Genomic DNA, 16,899 nt, shown 5'->3' with positions numbered 1-16,899 from the left:
TGAGGGCGTAGCAGGATGGGTTAGTAAATTTGCAAATGACACTAAGGTCAGTGGAGTTGTGGATAATGACGAAGGATGTTGTAGGTTGCAGAGAGACATAGATAAGTTGCAGAGCTGGGCTGAGAGGTGGAAAATGGAGTTTAATGCAGACAAGTGTGAGGTGATGCACTTTGGTAGGAGTAACCAGAAGGCAAAGTACAGGGCTAATGGTAAGATTCTTAGTAGTGTAGATGAGCAGAGAGATCTTGGTGTCCATGTACACAGATCCTTGAAAGTTGCCACCCAGGTTGACAGGGCTGTTAAGAAGGCATACAGTGTTTTAGCTTTTATTAATAGAGGGATCGAGTTCCGGAACCAAGAGGTTATGGTGAAGCTGTACAAAACTCTGGTGCGGCCGCACTTGGAGTGTTGTGTACAGTTCTGGTCACCGCATTATAAGAAGGATGTGGAAGCTTTGGAAAGGATGCAGAGGAGATTTACTAGGAAGTTGCCTGGTATGGAGGGAAGCTCTTACGGGGAAAGGCTGAGGGACTTGAGGCTGTTTTCATTAGAGAGAAGAAGGTTGAGAGGTGACTTAATAGAAACATATAAAATAATCAGAGGGTTAGATAGGGTGGATAGGGGCAGCCTTTTTCCTAGGATGGTGACGGCGAGCACAAGGGGGCATAGCTTTAAATTGAGGAGTGAAAGATATAGGACAGATGTCAGAGGTAGTTTCTTTACTCAGAGAGTAGTAAAGGAATGGAACGCTTTGCCTGCAACGGTAGTAGATTCGCCAACTTTAGATACATTTAAGTTGTCATTGGACAAGCATATGGATGTACATGGAATAGTGTAGGTTAGATGGGCTTGAGATCGGTATGACAGGTGGGCACAACACCGAGGGCTGAAGGGCCTGTACTGTGCTGTAATGTTCTATGTATGTAACTGCATTCATATGCAGGGTTCCATTCTCTGCTAACAAATAATTATATGTTCAAATTTTGCACCTTTTCTGAGGCTTGGGGAGCCTATTGTTTGATCCATGACCTCCTTCTGCATCATAGTAATTGTGATTGGGTTAGTCAGAGTCAACTTGCCAACCAGTCAATGATCTTTTCTCCAGTAGTATAAATCAGTGTGATCCTTTGAATTTTGGTATTCTTGCATCTGTCCTGATGCCGTAAGACGAGAAAATTTGGCAACACACATTGGCAATACTTACTAATTATCCTTGAAATGTGTGTTCTTGCTCAGGCCATTTCAGAGGGCAATCATATTGCTATGGGGCTGGAGGCCCACGTAGGCCAGACTGGGTAAAGATGACAGCTTCTTTTCCTAATGGGCATTAGTGAACCAGATGGGTTTTTTTGGACAATCAATGATAGTTGTTGTGGTGACCGTAGCTTCAGCCTGTATTCGTTGAACTTAATTTCTACCAACTGATGTCCTGGCAGGATTTAAACCTGTGTCTTTAGAGTATGAGCCTAGACCCCTGAATTGGTAACCCAGACACATTACCACAACACCAACACCTTCCCAGGAAAGATGTTGTTAAAGTTAGATGGATGCAGAAAAGATTTACAAGGATGCTGCCAGGACCGGAGGGTTTGAGCTATAGGCAGAGAATGAACAGGCTGGGACTTTTTTCCATCATGTGTCAGTGACCTTTCAGAGGCTTATAAAAATGAAGGGTATGGGTAGTGTGAATAGCCAAGGTCTTTTCCCCAGAGAAGGGGAGACCAAGAATAGAGAGCATGGGTTTAAGGTAAGAAGGGGAAGATTAAAAGGGACCCAAGGGGCAACCTTTTCATGCAGAGCATGGTGTGTGTATGGAATGAGGCAGTGGTGGAGGCTGGTACAATTACAACACTTAAAAGGCATCTGGATGGGTATATGAATAGAAAGAGTTTAGAGGTACATGGGCCAAATTGCTGACAAATGGGACTAGATGAATTTAGGATATCAGGTTGGCATGAACGAGTTAGACTGAAGGGTCTGTTTCCGTTCTGTATGACTCTACAACTCAGACATGGAGGTGAGATCAGCTAGAGATGCGATTATATTCGGGAAGGTTCTTGAAGGAAGGAACAGTTACCACTACAGAGAAACCCATTTCTGTAAGTCCTCATTTAAAGTGTGTATTGATCTTTATTCTTTTATGGGATGTAGATATCATTGACGAGGTCAGCACTTTTTGCCAATTTCTAATTGCCCTTGAACTAAGTCCCTCGCTTCTTCCATTTCAGAGGACAGTTAGGTCTGGAGTCACTTATAGGGCCAGACTGGGTAAAGACATCAGATTTCTTTCTCTAAAGAACATCAGAGAGCCAGATGGGCTTTCTACAGGGGTGATAACAAAGTTTTCAGTAAAGGACTAATTATGGTAAAGATCTGCAACTGGTGAAACTGTCTGTTGCTTATTTGTAAATCTAAATGGCTCATCAAATCATTCAATGTGTTACCATAGTATCATGTTGTAACTCCTCACTCACTTCCCTCCCATTTCTCCACAATTTTGGATTGCCCAACCTTAAAATCACTCAGTCACCATTTCCTGAATTACAGAGGGAGCAATTAAGAGTCAATCGCACATTGCCGTGGATGGAGCAATGATGGAGTCACCTGTATGCCAGAATGGAGACATAGTGCAGATTTTCTTTTTGACAGGGGCATTAGTGAAGCAGGTGAAGACTCTATCAATGAACTGACAAGGGTGGCTCAGTGGTTAGCACTGTGCTAGGGACCTGGGCTCAATTCCACCCTCAAAAAAATTGTCTGTGTGGAGTTTGCACATTCTCCCTATGTCTGTGTGTGTTTCCTCTGGGTGCTCTGGTTTCCTCCTACAGTCCAAAGGTGCGCAGCTTAGGGTGGATTGGCCATGCTAAATTGTCCAGAGTGTCCAGGGATGTGAAAGCCAAGTGGAATAGCCTTGGGTAATGCAGGATTACATGGTTAGGGCAGGGGGTGCATCTATGTGGGATATCCATTGGAGATTGGTGTGGACTTGATGGGCCAAATGGCCTGCTTCCACATTGTAGGGATTCTATCTGGTATTCAACATGGTGAATATCAATACTTATTTGTGAATTCCCTACTCTAGAGGGGCATTAGTAAAGTGGGCAAGGATTTTAGTGACAGCCTGGAATGTAGCACAACCTGTACCAGTACCTCTTGTGAATTCCCTACCTTGAAAGGGTAGTGGTGAAACAAATGTGTTCTTACAACTATCGTCGAGGCTATAATTTCTATTCCAGAATGAAGTTGCCTTTTTCCTAGGATGATGGATTTCAAGACTAGGGGTCACAATTTTTAAAGGTGAGAAGAAAGAGATTTTAAAAAGACAAGGGGGCAATTTTTTTTTACACAGAGGGTGGCTGGTATGTGGAATGGACTTCCTGAGAAAATGATGGATGCGGGTACAATTACAACGTTTAAAAGATATTTGGATAAGCACATGAATAGCAAAGGTTTGGAGGGATATGGGCCAGGAGCACGCAGTTAGGACTAGATTAGTTTGGGCTTATGTTCGGCACAGACAGGTTGATCTCAAGGGTTTGTTTCTATTCTATATGACTCTCAATCAGTGAATTGAAATTATGCCTGAGACTGGCGTAGAACCCCAAGCGGCACTAGGACCCAGCCGCAGCTGCTTTCGGTCTCTCTCTCTCTCTCCCCCTCTATATCGCTGGACGCGTTGGTCAATGAAAAAGAAGGGGATATTACTGACAGTTTAATTTCAGATTCTGCTCTCTCGTCATCGGGGTGGGAGGGGAAGGGGAAGAGGAAGAGGTGGAGAGATATAAAAAATACATAGACAGAAAGAAAGAGAGAGACAGCAGACAATCCAAGGACGTGTTGAGTAGGAGGAAAAGTTTGCAACTTTTTCTTAACTTCCTTCTCCAAGGAGGCTAAAAAAATTTCGGGAGGGGACACATGACATGAGTTCGCTACTGCAGGACAGCAACGCCGAGGAGAACATTGACAAAGAGGAACAGAATGGGAGGTGAGTGATAGCTAAGGAGAGAGGGAGAAAAAGAGGGGCTGCTCTCTTAATTTCTAAAACTTTGAAGCTCAAGGTAGGCTGCAGGAAGAGTCTGAGCTGCATAGTCTCTTGCTTATCCCCTACCCATTCCCAATTCAAAGGCCCAAGTTTTCCCCGTGTTAATCATTAAACTACTTGGCTACTAACCTTAACCTCCAATGTATAGATTCAAACTACACTAGATTAAAAGAAAACAAATTTTCTTTAAAAAAATTGTATCGTGATGTTGCAAAAAAAATCCTTTAATGTAGAAGGCGTTTGGGCATGATTTATTTCCCCATAATGTATCTGCTAGTCTGGCCTCCAACAAACTTCCTTGCTAACTGGCCCTCCTGCATTGTTGAACATTTTTGATCCCAGATTCAACTGATCCTGAAAGGAGAAATTCCTCCTCATTTTGGATCCCATCTTTGTCAATTTAATAGGATAGACCATTACTGGATTTCTGAACACACCTTCCCCTACCTCAGGTGTACAGCCAATAAAAGTAGTTATTTACTTTGGAATGTAAACAAAAAAACTGGAGATCACAGTGCGTTTGGAAGCATCCATGGAGAGAAAGTGGAGATAATGGGAACTGCAGATGCTGGAGAATCCAAGATAACAAAGTGTGGGGCTGGATGAACACAGCAGGCCAAGCAGCATTTCTTGAGATGCTGCTTGGCCTGCTGTGTTCATCCAGCCCCACACTTTGTTATCATGGAGACAAAGCAAGCACTTTTAGTTGAGAAGTTGCACAGAAAACAGGACTGTCCACTTATGGATTTCACAAGCAATACTTCAAGAACAGATCTTTTTTAAAAGCGGTAATAGTTTAAGATATAAATATTCACAGGACACTGGGAAGAAGGGGGAGTGTGCTCTAGCAAAATAGTGACCGTGGGATCATTTGTCCTCACCTGAGATGGCAGATGGTGCATTCTGAGAGATGGGGTGGTACCTCTTTAATGCTGACACCAACTCAGTTAAGATGGCAGGGAGAGGTGATGAGGAGGAATTTCTTCTCTGAGGGGCAGTTCTGAATCTGTGGAATTCTCTTCACTCAGAGAATAATGAGGCTGAGAAAGACAGGTGTCAGGTTGACAGGGAAGGGAATTGAGAACTGGGGGAAGAGGTGGGCAATGGTGTCAGAGGTGCCTTGAACTGCTGGAATGCCGGAGTGGAGATATCATACATTTTCCTTCTTGCCTTACCCTTTTAGAGGTTATGCTGATCATGATTATGTATTCAAAGGTTGAATGAGAATAGGCAGATTTTCTAAAAGTATCTAGAGATGGTTTACAGTGTAGGAGGAAGCCATTCAGCCCAAAATCTGTGCCAGCTGTAGCAACTTCCTTTGCCTTTTCCCTATGGGCTGACAATTTTTTTAAATCTTTGTTTTATTATCCAATTTTCTTCTGAAGTCTTGACTGAACCAGCCTCTACTACACTCTCCACTGGTGAAATTCCAGATTCTAACCACTCACTGTGTAACAAACCTTTCCAGGTCTCATCTTTGCTGCTTCTGCTGGTTACCTTAAATTAGTCACCTACAGTTCTTGATCCTTACTCCATCGGTTTGGTCTACGTGTGATCTCGGACCCACAGCAATATGGTTGACTCTTAACCTCTCTCTATAATAAGAACATAGGAAAAAGAAGCAGGTGTGGGCCATCTGGCCGGTTGAGCCTGCTCCACCATTCAATAAGATCATGTCTGGTCTTTTCGTGGACTCAGCTCCAGTTACTCACCCCTGCTCACCATAACCTTTAATTCCTTTAAACCATAACCCTTAAATATTTACTGTTTAAAAATATATCTATATTTGCCTTAAAAACATTCAACAAGGTAGCCTCAACTGGGCAGGTAATTCCACAGATTCACAGCCCTTGAGGTGAAGAATTTTCTCCTCAACTCAGTCCTGAATCTGTTCCCCCTTATTTTGAGGCCCTGCCCCCCAGTTCTAGTTTCACCTGTCAGTGGAAATAATCTGTCTGCTTCTCTCTTACCTATTCCTTTCACAATTTTATATGTTTCTATAAGCTACCCTCTCCTTCTAAATTCCAATGAATGTAGTCCCAGTTTACTCAATCTCTCAACTCTGGAATTAACCTCGAACCTCCAGTGTCAGTACATCCTTCTCAAGTAAGGAGACCAAACCTGTACACAGTACTCCAGCTGTGGCCTCACCAGCACCTTATATACAGCTGCAGTATTTTAAACTCCTGTTTTTAAACTCCATTCCATTCTCAATTAAAGATAATATTCCATTTGCTGCCTTAATTACCTGCTGCACCTCCCACTATAATCGTCTGAGCAAGACACTGTGGTCAATTCTGGCCTTGCTGGAGAGGCCCATACCCCATTGAATAACAAAGAATTAAAAGGAATGGTCAGAGTACCATTCCCCTGTTGGATCCCACCCACTAAGCGCAGCATGGTGGCTCAGTGGTTGACAATGCTGCCTCATCACGTCAGGGACCTGGATTTGATTCCACCTTTGGGCGACTGTCTGTGGGTATTCTCCCTGTGTCCATGTGGGTTACCTTCAGGCTCTATGGTTTCCTCTCATAATCCAAAGATGTGTAGATAAGGGTGAATTGGCCATGCTAAATTGCCCAGAGTGTCAAGCCATGGGAAATGCAGTGTTACAGAGATAGGGCAGGGGGCTGAGTCTGGGTGGGACACTCTTCAGAGGGTCAGTGTGGACTCAATGTGTCAAATGGCCTCCTTTCTCACCATAGGGATTCTATAATTCTAACCTTCCTACAAGTTTTTATTTTAGTCCTTTTGCCCATTCAATCTCTCAATCACCTCCTCTTATGACTTCAGGAACACCTTCCTCAGTGAAAATAATTGAAAATTACTCATTTAATATCTCAGCCATGATCTTTGCTTCTGTGGTTTTTTTTCTTTTAATTTTGTTCTTTAATGGCTCCTACTCCTCCTTTGACAGCCTTCTAACCATTTATTTCTCAATTGCAGACTTTTGAATTGCTTATGATGTCAGCTACCAGTTGCAATGTGGAATGGACTTGAGGCATATAGTAACATGGAAAATTGGAGCAGGTGTAGGTCTTTAAAACTGCTTCATCATTCACTATGATCATGGCTGATCAGCCAATTCAATAACCTGTTCCTGCTTTTCTCCTAAATCCTTCAATCCCTTAACCCCACATGCTGTATCCAACTCTTTCTTGAAATAATGCAATGATTTGGTCTCTACTGCATTCTGTGGTAGCACATTCCACAGGCTGTCTACTATCCAGGTGAAGAAATTTCACCTCATCTCAGTCCTAAATGGTTTACCTTGTATCCTTCAACTTTGACCCTTAGTTCGAGACTCCTCCCACCATTGGGAGCATCTTTCCTGCACCTGCCCTGTCTTAAGAGAGTTGGAGATTCAACACTGAGGGAGGGCTGTGCTGTTGGTCAGCCCTGAGGGATGTGGGCTCATCAAGGCTATATACACTATATTAATAATTGCAAGAGATTTGCTAGGATGTTGCCTGGAGGGAATGGAGGGTTTGAGTTACAAGGAAAGACCAAATAGTCTGGGACCCTTTTCACTGGAACGTATCAGGTTTATAAAATAATGATGGGTACAGGGAAGCTGAATGGCAGTTGTCTTTTCCCTAAGGTGGGGAATTTCGAGACCGGGGGCATATTTTTAAGGTGAAAAGAGAAAAAGATTTTAAAAAAGACATGAGGAGCAACTGTTTTACTGAGAGAGTGGTTCATGTGTGGAATGAGAAAGTAGTGGATGCGGGTACAGTTGCAACATTTAAAAGACATTTGGAATAAGTACACGAGCAAGGAATGTTTGAAGGGATAAAGGCCAACTGCAGGCAGGTGAGATTAGTTTAGTTTGGGATTATGGTTGCTGTGGACTGGTTGGACCAATGATGCTGTTTCTGTGCTATATGACTCAAATTGTATCAAGAGTCTGAAATGAGGAAGTGTTCCTTTCAAGCATGCTCGTTCAGCAAGTACATAACCATTGGAGGGAGGGATTCAAGAAGGTCGTGCACGTGTTCTGTAATGTTACTTGACAGCCTTTTTCCCTCATTCCAAAATGCTACTGAAATTTTAAACTCTGCTTTTGTTACCTCCTGTCTCAGCTATTCCATGCTCATCTGGTCTGGCCTCCTACGGTTCATCAAGTCCACCTTGAAAGTGGAGTTATAGGTAGACAGGGTAGTGAAAAATGCGTTTGGTACGACTGTCTTTATTGGTCAGTGCACTGAATGTAGGAGTTGGGATGTCATGTTGTGACTGTACAGGACATTGGTGAGGCCACTTTGGGAATACTACATTCAATTCTGATCTCCCTGCTTTAGGAAAGATGTTGTTAAATTTGAAAGAGTGCAGAAAAAAATGGTGCTGGGGTTGGAGGGATTGAGCTATAGGGAGAGGCTGCTTAGGCTGGGGCTATTTTCTCTGGCGCTTTGGAGGTAGGGGTAGCTTTGTAAAGGTTTATAAACCGTGAGGAGCATGGATAGGGTGAATAGCCAAGGGGCAAAACCCAAAGGGCAGAGGTTTAAGGTGAGAGAGGAAATGTATAAAAGGGACCTGGCGGGAAACTTTTTCCGAAAGAGGGTGGTGTATGTGTGGAATGATTACGGAATGCCAGAGGAGCTGGTGGAGGCTGGTATATTTACAGTTAAAATGCATCTGGATGTGTGCATGAATGGGATGGGTTTGGAGGGATTTGGCCCAAATACTGGCAAGTGGGACTAGATGAATTTAGGATATCTGGTGAGAATAAAGTTGGACTGAAGGTTCTGTTTCTACAGTGTACAACTCTATGCAAACTCACCTAAAACTGACCAGCTCACATCCCAAATCCTATTCACCCACTGTCTCCCCGTGCTCACTAATCTACACTGACTCCTGGTCCAGCTCTGCCTCAGTTTTAACCTTCTCATCCCTTGGATGTTAAGATGTGTCACTGGGACAGTGTGCTATACAGTAATCCCCATTATCCCCAGAGTCTTAGACAGGGAAAGTTTTTTTTTAAAAGTTGGTGCGATGGGCAGAGGGAAAGATGGAAAGATTTGAGGAGCAATTTGATGATTCCTTTTAACAGGATTATATATTTATGTTTGAATATATGTAATGTACTGAACTCAAATTTCACCTCATTCCATTTTGGGATTTGAACATGTGTCTCCAGAACATTAGATGATGAAATGCAAGACGTTACGACTATACCAGGTTCTCCCCTTGAAGATGTATCTCTTGGACTAAGCTTGTCCTAACACTTTTTAAAATGTAACTTTGTGTCAAAAGTTCAAGTTTCTGTGAAGCACCTTTGCAGTGTTTTTCAACATTTGATACTCCATAAATGGAATAAAAAAACAAGAATTGTGGACGTTGGAAATCTGAAACAAGAATAGAAAGTGCTGGAAAAACTCAGCAGGGCAGGCAGCATCTGTGGAGAGAGAAACAGTTAACACTTCAAGTCTAGTGACCTTTGTCAGAATGCAAATTGTTGTCAGCGGGTCGTGCAGATGTAGAGTGCAACCTAAAATGAGGTCTGAAGAAGGGTCACTGGACCAGAAACGTTAACTCTGATTTCTCTTCACAGACAGTGTCAGACCTGCTGAGATTTTCCAGCAATTTCTGTTTTAGAACCTATAATGGGTTCCTGGTCTGAATCACCCAATGCTGACAGGATCACTGTTCTTGGATCAGCCTCCTCACTTTAAAGCAAAGAGGTGTAAACTGCCAGACGTTGTCCAGAGTGACTTTCTAGAGAAGCGTGGAAGTTTGCTCTGACATTTCTTAACACGTCTCTTAGCAGTAGAGATAGTAGGAACTGGAGAATCTGCGATAACTAGGTGTAGAGCTGGATGAACACAGCAGGTGATGCTGCTTGGCCTGCTGTGTTCATCCAGCTCTACACCATGTCTCTCAGCAAGGTGGCTTGAGATCTGCTGACTGAATCGTGCAAGTACATTCTCACATGATTATTTGTTTCCTCTCCCCATTATCTGTGCAGTGGAATCCGCCCTTTTTAATGGAATCCTAAATTCCAATTGGGATTCCTGTGTGTACAGGGTGGAGTCAACCAGTGGCAGTGGGTGGTATGAGAATGGAGGTTGCTGGTGGTGTAGGAGCATTTGAAACTCACGTTGAACAGTACTGTGTCCAGCTCTGGGCCCCCTGTTATAGGAAGGATATAATTAAACTGGAGAGGGTGCAGATAAGATTTACCAGGATGTTGCTGGACAATCCAAGATAATAAAATGTGAGGCTGGATGAACACAGCAGGCCCAGCAGCATCTCAGGAGCACAAAAGCTGACGTTTCGGGCCTAGACCCTTCATCAGAGAAGGGTCTGATGAAGGGTCTAGGCCCGAAACGTCAGCTTTTGTGCTCCTGAGATGCTGCTGGGCCTGCTGTGTTCATCCAGCCTCACATTTTATTATCTTGGATTGTCCAGCATCTGCAGTTCCCATTATCACTGTTGCTGGGAATGGCAGGTTTGAGATATAACAATGGACTGGATAGGGTGTTTTTCATTGGAGGGTAGGAGGTTGAGGGGTAACCTTTTCAAAGTTTATAAAATCATGAAGGGCATGGATAATGTGAATGACAAGGATCTTTTCCCTACGGTGGGGGAGTTCAAAACAAAGGTGAGAGGAGGAAGATTTTAAAACATGAGAGGCAACTTTTTATTACATCGTGTGATTTGTGTGTGGAATGAACTGCCAGAGGAAATGGTGGATGCAGGTTTCAAGAGACATTTGGATTTTAAAAGTACATGAATAGTTAGAGTTTGGAGGATTATGGGCCAAGCGCAGGTAGGTGGGACTAGTTCAGTTTGGGAATATGGTTAGCATGGACTGGTAGAAGGGTCTGTTTCCGTGCTGTATGACTCAATGACTGTGTTTTTCATAATAGCCCTGAGAACAATAAATCAGGAGCACAGAGAAGGGGCAGCGTATCTGTACGGTCTTTTTGGTTTTATGAACAGGACCACGATTATAATGGGTTGTGTGCTCCTTCTGTGTGGATGTTACAATTGAGACAATCACCTCCACTGCACCTACCAACCTACCGGCAGTGAATTAGAAATTTACACTTGCTTTAACAAATTTCACAATCAGCTGCCATGGCACTTTTCAACCAATCCGGTACTTTTTAAAAGGATGCTTTGCTGTTCAAAGGAATGAAATGCGGTAGCCAGTTTTTACACAGTAAGATCCCACAAAAATGGCCCAGACCATTTGTTTTTAAAGGTGCTGGTTGAGGGATGATTATTGGTCAGGCCACCGGGGAGAACTCTCTCGGGGCCCCACTTCTTTAGAGGACTGTAGAACTTTTTACATCTGAGTGTCCAGATGCATTGTTGATTATCTCGACGAAAAGCAGCACCACCACAGTTCAGCACTCCCCTTAATCCTGACCATCGGATGGCGCAGCACTCCCTCGGCGCTGACCCCTCCGACAGTGCCTGCTCCCTCGGCGCTGACCCCTCCGGCAGCGCACGCAGCCTCAGCACCCACCTCTGGTGCGGCACTCGCTCAGCACTGACCCCTCTGATAGTGTGGTGCCCCCTCAGCGCTAACACCCCAAACAGCGTGGCAGTGTCTCAGCGTTGCTCCCTCAGCACTTATCCAGTACCTCGTGTCCGCTCCATGTAGTTGCACAAATTCAACAGAAGGAGGAAGGGTGAAGAGTGGCATGTGTTCGCCAGATATTTTACAGAAACAAGGACAGCCAGTCCAGAAATCTGAAAGCAAGGATGATCATTTAAAGACTTAGGGTTTGCTAGAGAGCAGGGGCAGGATTGGGAGAACAGAAGTTGGTGTGTTCCCTCTGATGAAGGGTCTAGGCCCGAAACGTCAGCTTTTGTGCTCCTGAGATGCTGCTTGGCCTGCTGTGTTCATCCAGCCTCACATTTTATTATCTTGGAATTCTCCAGCGTCTGCAGTTCCCATTATCTCGGAAAAGGACAGCACGGTTTTGAATGGACTTCCGTTTGTTGCAATTACATACTTATTATCTCGTGGCACATGGATATCACTGGCAGGTCCAGCATTTGAGTGGTTTGTTTGGGCTATCAGAGGTGAGTCAAGAGTCAACCACGTTGTTATGGATCTGGAGTCACATGTAGGCCAGGCCAGGTAAACATAAACAGACTAACTTTTTTCCAAAAGAGTTTTAGTGAACTGGATGTTTTTTGTGACCATCAGTGATGCTCTCCATTGCTTAAATTAGCTTTATAGTACACATTTATTAATTACATTTAAATTCCATCTTCTGCTGTGTTGGGATTCGAATCTCATGTTGCCAGAACAGTAGGCTGTTGGGGGACTGGCACCTCTGGATTACCAGTCCAGCAACATTACCGCAACATCATCGTCTCCCTTGGGGGCTTGGCCAGGAGAACCTCGGAGTCAGCTAATGTCGAGGAAGTCACTGAATCATACAGCACGGAATGAGGCCGTCTGGCCCATTGTGCCTACTCCAGTGCTTCTGAAAACGCACTGCTTTGCTTTTGTTTTCTCATATCCGCAAGTTTATTTTTATGCTTCAAGTTTACCCGATTCCGTTTTGAAGGGAAACGCAAAGGTTCCTCCAACAATACCTTCCAAACCCGTGACCACTACCCCAGTCAAACCAGGGCAGCATACACTTGTGATCATGGCCACCTGAAAGATCTTCTCTGAGCCCCACACCATCCCAACTGGAAGATATATCCACCATTCCTTCAGTATCAAAATCCTGGAACTCCTTCCCTAACAATTTGTGCACCACAATGACTGCAGCAGTTCAAAATGTTACCTCACCACTGCCCTCTCAAAGGACACTTAGGATGGGCAATAAATGAAGGGCAGGCCAGAGATGCCCATGTGCTAAAAAAGAATAAATGACAACAAAGAAATCATATAGTTCCTGAGAGGCTACAATTGTCCACAGCAGTCGATACATGGGAACACCAATCCCTCTAAGTTCTCCTCCGAGCCCCACACTATCCTAACTTGGAAATATATCAGCCGTTCTGTCATTGTCGCTGGGTCAAGATCCTGGAACAACTTCCTCAGTAGTACTGTGGCCATGCCCACACCTGAAGGATGGCAGCAATATGCAACCTTCTGCTGGGCATTGAGGGATAACCTAGCCAGTGATGTCCAAATCCTGTGGACAAATGTTTCTTTAAAACCTTAGGTTGATACATACAGATTTAACACATCAGCAAGTCTTAAGGATGTACAGCATGGAAACAGACTCTTCAGTCCAACTCATCCATGCTGACCAGATATCCTAAATTAATCCAGTCCCATTTTCCAGCATTTGGCCCATATCTTTCTAAACCCTTCCTATTCATTTAACTGTCCGGATGCCTTTTAAATGTAATTGTACCAGCCTCCACTGCGAACTCTGGCAGCTCATGTGTGAAAAAGTTGCCCCTTTGCTCCCTTTTAAATCTTTCCCCTCTCACCTTAAACCTATGCCGTCTAGTTTTGGATTCCCCTAACCTGGGGAAAAGACCTTGGCTATTCACCTTACCCATGCTCCACAAGATTGTATAAACCTCTACAAAGTCACCCCTCAACCTCTGATGCTCCAGAGTATTCAGTCTCTCCCAACAGCTCAAACCTTCCAACCCTGGAAGCATCCTTGCAAGTCTTTTCTGCACCCCTTCAAGTTTCACGACATCTTTCCTATAGCAGGGAGACCAGAATTGAATGCAGTGTTCCAAATGTGGCCTCACCAAGGTCCTGTGCAGCCACATACCAGTTGTTGCATTAAAAGGCTTTTCCACTTGTGGCCCCAGATCTTCTGCCAGTCACCATAAATCCTTTAACAAAAACAGAAGTTATTGGCAAATCTGAGCAGGTCTGACAGCATCTGTCAATCAAAGTTAATGTTTCAGGTCAGCGGATCTGATTTTTCTTCTTCTTTACAGACGCTGCCAGACCTGCTGAGCTTTTCCAGCAACTTCTGTTTTTGTTTCTGATTTACAGCATCTGCAATTTTTTTGTTTTTTTATTTACTATAAATCCTTTGGTTACAGACCTTTCAGCCATTGGACTGATTTCAAATGCCCTCAGCAAAATTGCCTGCTCTGATGCTGGCTAATTAAACCAGTGCATTTTGCACCACGTCATCTAGTTGCTAACAATAAAAAAAATCAGCCTTGGCTTGGATAAGATGTTAGTCACTGGATTTTTCAGTTTCCTGTAGCTGGGAGGTTTCAGGAAATTCCACAGTTAGTTTTTTTTTCTTTCCTTAGACCTATTGACTAGCGTTGAGGAAATCACAAGTTGAGCTTTTTTTGATAAAATAAGATCTCCGCGAAATGTAAATAAGCAGGAATATTCATATTGCTTTTTCTGCCTTCCTTTTAGCCATCAGTTTTCTTCGCTCAATCACTCCTCTCTTCCAAAACCATTAGCTTCTAACTTTAACAGTTCCACTCTGCTCAGTTCCAGCAGCCTATTAACTGAAAAGCAGCAGTATTTTGTATCAGCCTTGGTTGGACCGCAATTGTGCGCAATTCTGGCTTCTATTATTGTTCCTCCGAGTGTGTCAAGTGGTGAAAGAGAAAACTGACTAGAATGATACCAGAACTGAGGGGTTTCTGTCAGGAAAGATTGACAAGGCTACTGCTGTTTCCTCTGGTTAAGTGAAGAGTAAGAGGTTATGGGAGGCGATGGCCTAGTGGCATTATCGCTGGACTGTTAATCCGGAGACCCAGATAACATTCTGGGCACCCGGGTTCAAATGCCGCCACGGCAGATGAGTCTAGTGTGTCTAATGATGACCATGAATCAGTGTTGATTGTCGGAAAAACCCATCTGGTTCACTAATGTCCTTTAGGAAAGGAAACTGCCACCCTTACCTGGTCTGGCCTACATGTGACTCCAGACCCACAGCAATGTGGTTGACTCTTAACTGTCTTCTGGGCAATTAGCGATGGGCAATAAATGCCGCTTAGCCAGCAATGCTCTCATCCTGTGAATGAATAAAGAACCTGGGCAAGATCTTAGGGTTCAATAATGTAGATGTAGGGAAGATGCTTCTACTTGTGGTGGATATCGAGAAGGCCTTTAGGACCCTGGGGCAGCTTTGCCATGATGTAGTGGAGCTGTTCCACACTACGCATAAATAATAGTGTGGGTGTAGTTAGTTAGAACAGAATAAAACAGATTAGAGCATGAAAGGGTGATAACACTGATAAATCTGCCTGTATTAGAGCTATTAGGAGAGGCTAGAAACAGTCGGAACAAAAACAGAAGTTGTTGGAAGCTCAGCAGGTATGGCAGGATCTGTAAAGGAAAAGTCAGAGTTAACATTTTGGGTCCAGTGACCCTTCCTCAGAGCTTATTAACTGATTTTTTTTCTTCACAGATGCTGCCAGAATTGCTGAGCTTCCAGCAGCTTCTGTTTTTGTTCCGGTTTCGAAGAGGGGTCACCGGACCCAAAACATTAACTCTGACTTTCTTCTTCACGGATGCTGTTAGAAAAACTCAGGTTGTTTCCTCCGGAGAAGCAAAGGCTGAGGGGAAACTTGATAGAAATTTATACAATTATGGAACGCATAGATGGGGTTAACGGTTTTCCCCGGGGTGAAGTGTCTAATACTGGAGGGCACGCATTTAAGGTAAGAGAGGGAAAGTTCAAAGGGGATGTGAAGGGCAAATTTTTTTTTTACACAGTGGTAGGTCTGGAACGTGTTGTCAGGTGTAGTGGTGGACGCAGATATGATAGGGGTATTTAAGGGATTTTTAGATAAGCACATTAATAAGCTTGGATGGAGGGATATGGACCATGGCCAGGCATAAGGGATTAGTTTAAATTGGCGTCATGTTCGGCACAACGTCGTGGGCCAAAGAGACCATTCCTGTGCTGTACTGTTCTGTGTTCTATGATACATTTGAGCATGTAGGCCTGAACACATGTATAGATTAGATCTTACTTAATATAACTATTATGACCTATCTATAATTAACAGTAAAGCAGTACTTTCGTTAATGTACAGTAAATAGTCTTACTTTGATGTCTAAACCTGAATACTGTTCTTTATCATCTTCTCTCACTTTATGTAGAACCAAACCTTCTTGTGTGGCATTAGAGTCATAGAGTCATCGGGATGCACAACATGGAAACAGACCCTTTGGTCCAACTCATCCATGCGAACCATATATCCTAAATTAGTCCAATCCCATTTGCCAGCATTTGGCCCATATCCCTCTAAACCCTTCCTGTTCATGTCCCCATATGCTAGCCTTCACTAGTTCCTCTGCCAGCTCATTCCATACACGCACCACCTCTGTGCCTCTTATGTCCCTTATAAATCTTTCCATCTCTCACCATGAACCCATGCTGTCTAGTTTTGGACACCCCTGTTCTGGGGAAAAGACCTTGACTATTCACCCTTTCTATGCCCTTCATGATTTTATAAACTTCTGTAAGTTCACCTCTGAGCCTCTGACTCTCCAGGGAGAACAGCCCCAGCCTTTCAGCCTCTTCCTATTGCTCAAACCCTCCAACCCTGGCAACATCTTTGTAAACCTTTTCTGAACCCTTTCAAGTTTTAGCAACATCTTTCCTGAAGCAGAGAGCCAAGAATTGAACACAGTATTCCAAAAGTGGCATATCCAATATCATATACAGCCGCAACATGGCATTAATCCGCATAAGAGGGGAAACCAGAATAAGGGGCCATCAATATAAGACAGCCCATGAATTTGGGATGCAGGAGAAATATCTACACCCAGAGAGTGGGGAGAATGTGAGACTTGCTCCCACAGTTAGTGGTCAAGATAGGAGAGATTCAATGGAGGGGGATGTTGGATAAAAACATGAGAGAGAGAGAGGATTATGGGAAAGTCATTTGCTGGCGATCCCTCACAGACGAGGATGACTGTCTTCCACTTT

The 16,899-nt window shown here is 43.8% G+C and overlaps 1 protein-coding gene across 4 annotated transcripts in view; it reads left to right on the top strand.

The window, feature by feature from the left end:
• Nucleotides 1-3,778: 3,778 nt before the first annotated feature.
• The window catches only part of bnipl (BCL2 interacting protein like), a 62,791-nt gene continuing 49,670 nt past the window's right edge, over nucleotides 3,779-16,899 (top strand). For 3 of the 4 annotated variants that reach the window (XM_048525718.2, XM_048525719.2, XM_048525717.2), the window contains exon 1: nucleotides 3,779-3,985. In XM_048525718.2, coding sequence (XP_048381675.1) covers nucleotides 3,921-3,985 — 65 coding nt within the window. In that variant the 5' untranslated portion in view covers nucleotides 3,779-3,920. Of the gene's footprint in view, nucleotides 3,986-11,954; nucleotides 12,080-16,899 lie in introns of those variants that run through there. The other variant, XM_059642952.1, reaches the window with a different exon arrangement.

Source organism: Stegostoma tigrinum, chromosome 47 (genome assembly GCF_030684315.1).
Source record: "Stegostoma tigrinum isolate sSteTig4 chromosome 47, sSteTig4.hap1, whole genome shotgun sequence".
In the NCBI taxonomy this organism is placed as follows: Eukaryota; Metazoa; Chordata; class Chondrichthyes; order Orectolobiformes; family Stegostomatidae; genus Stegostoma; species Stegostoma tigrinum.
This window is presented reverse-complemented; position numbering and strand designations above follow the sequence as displayed.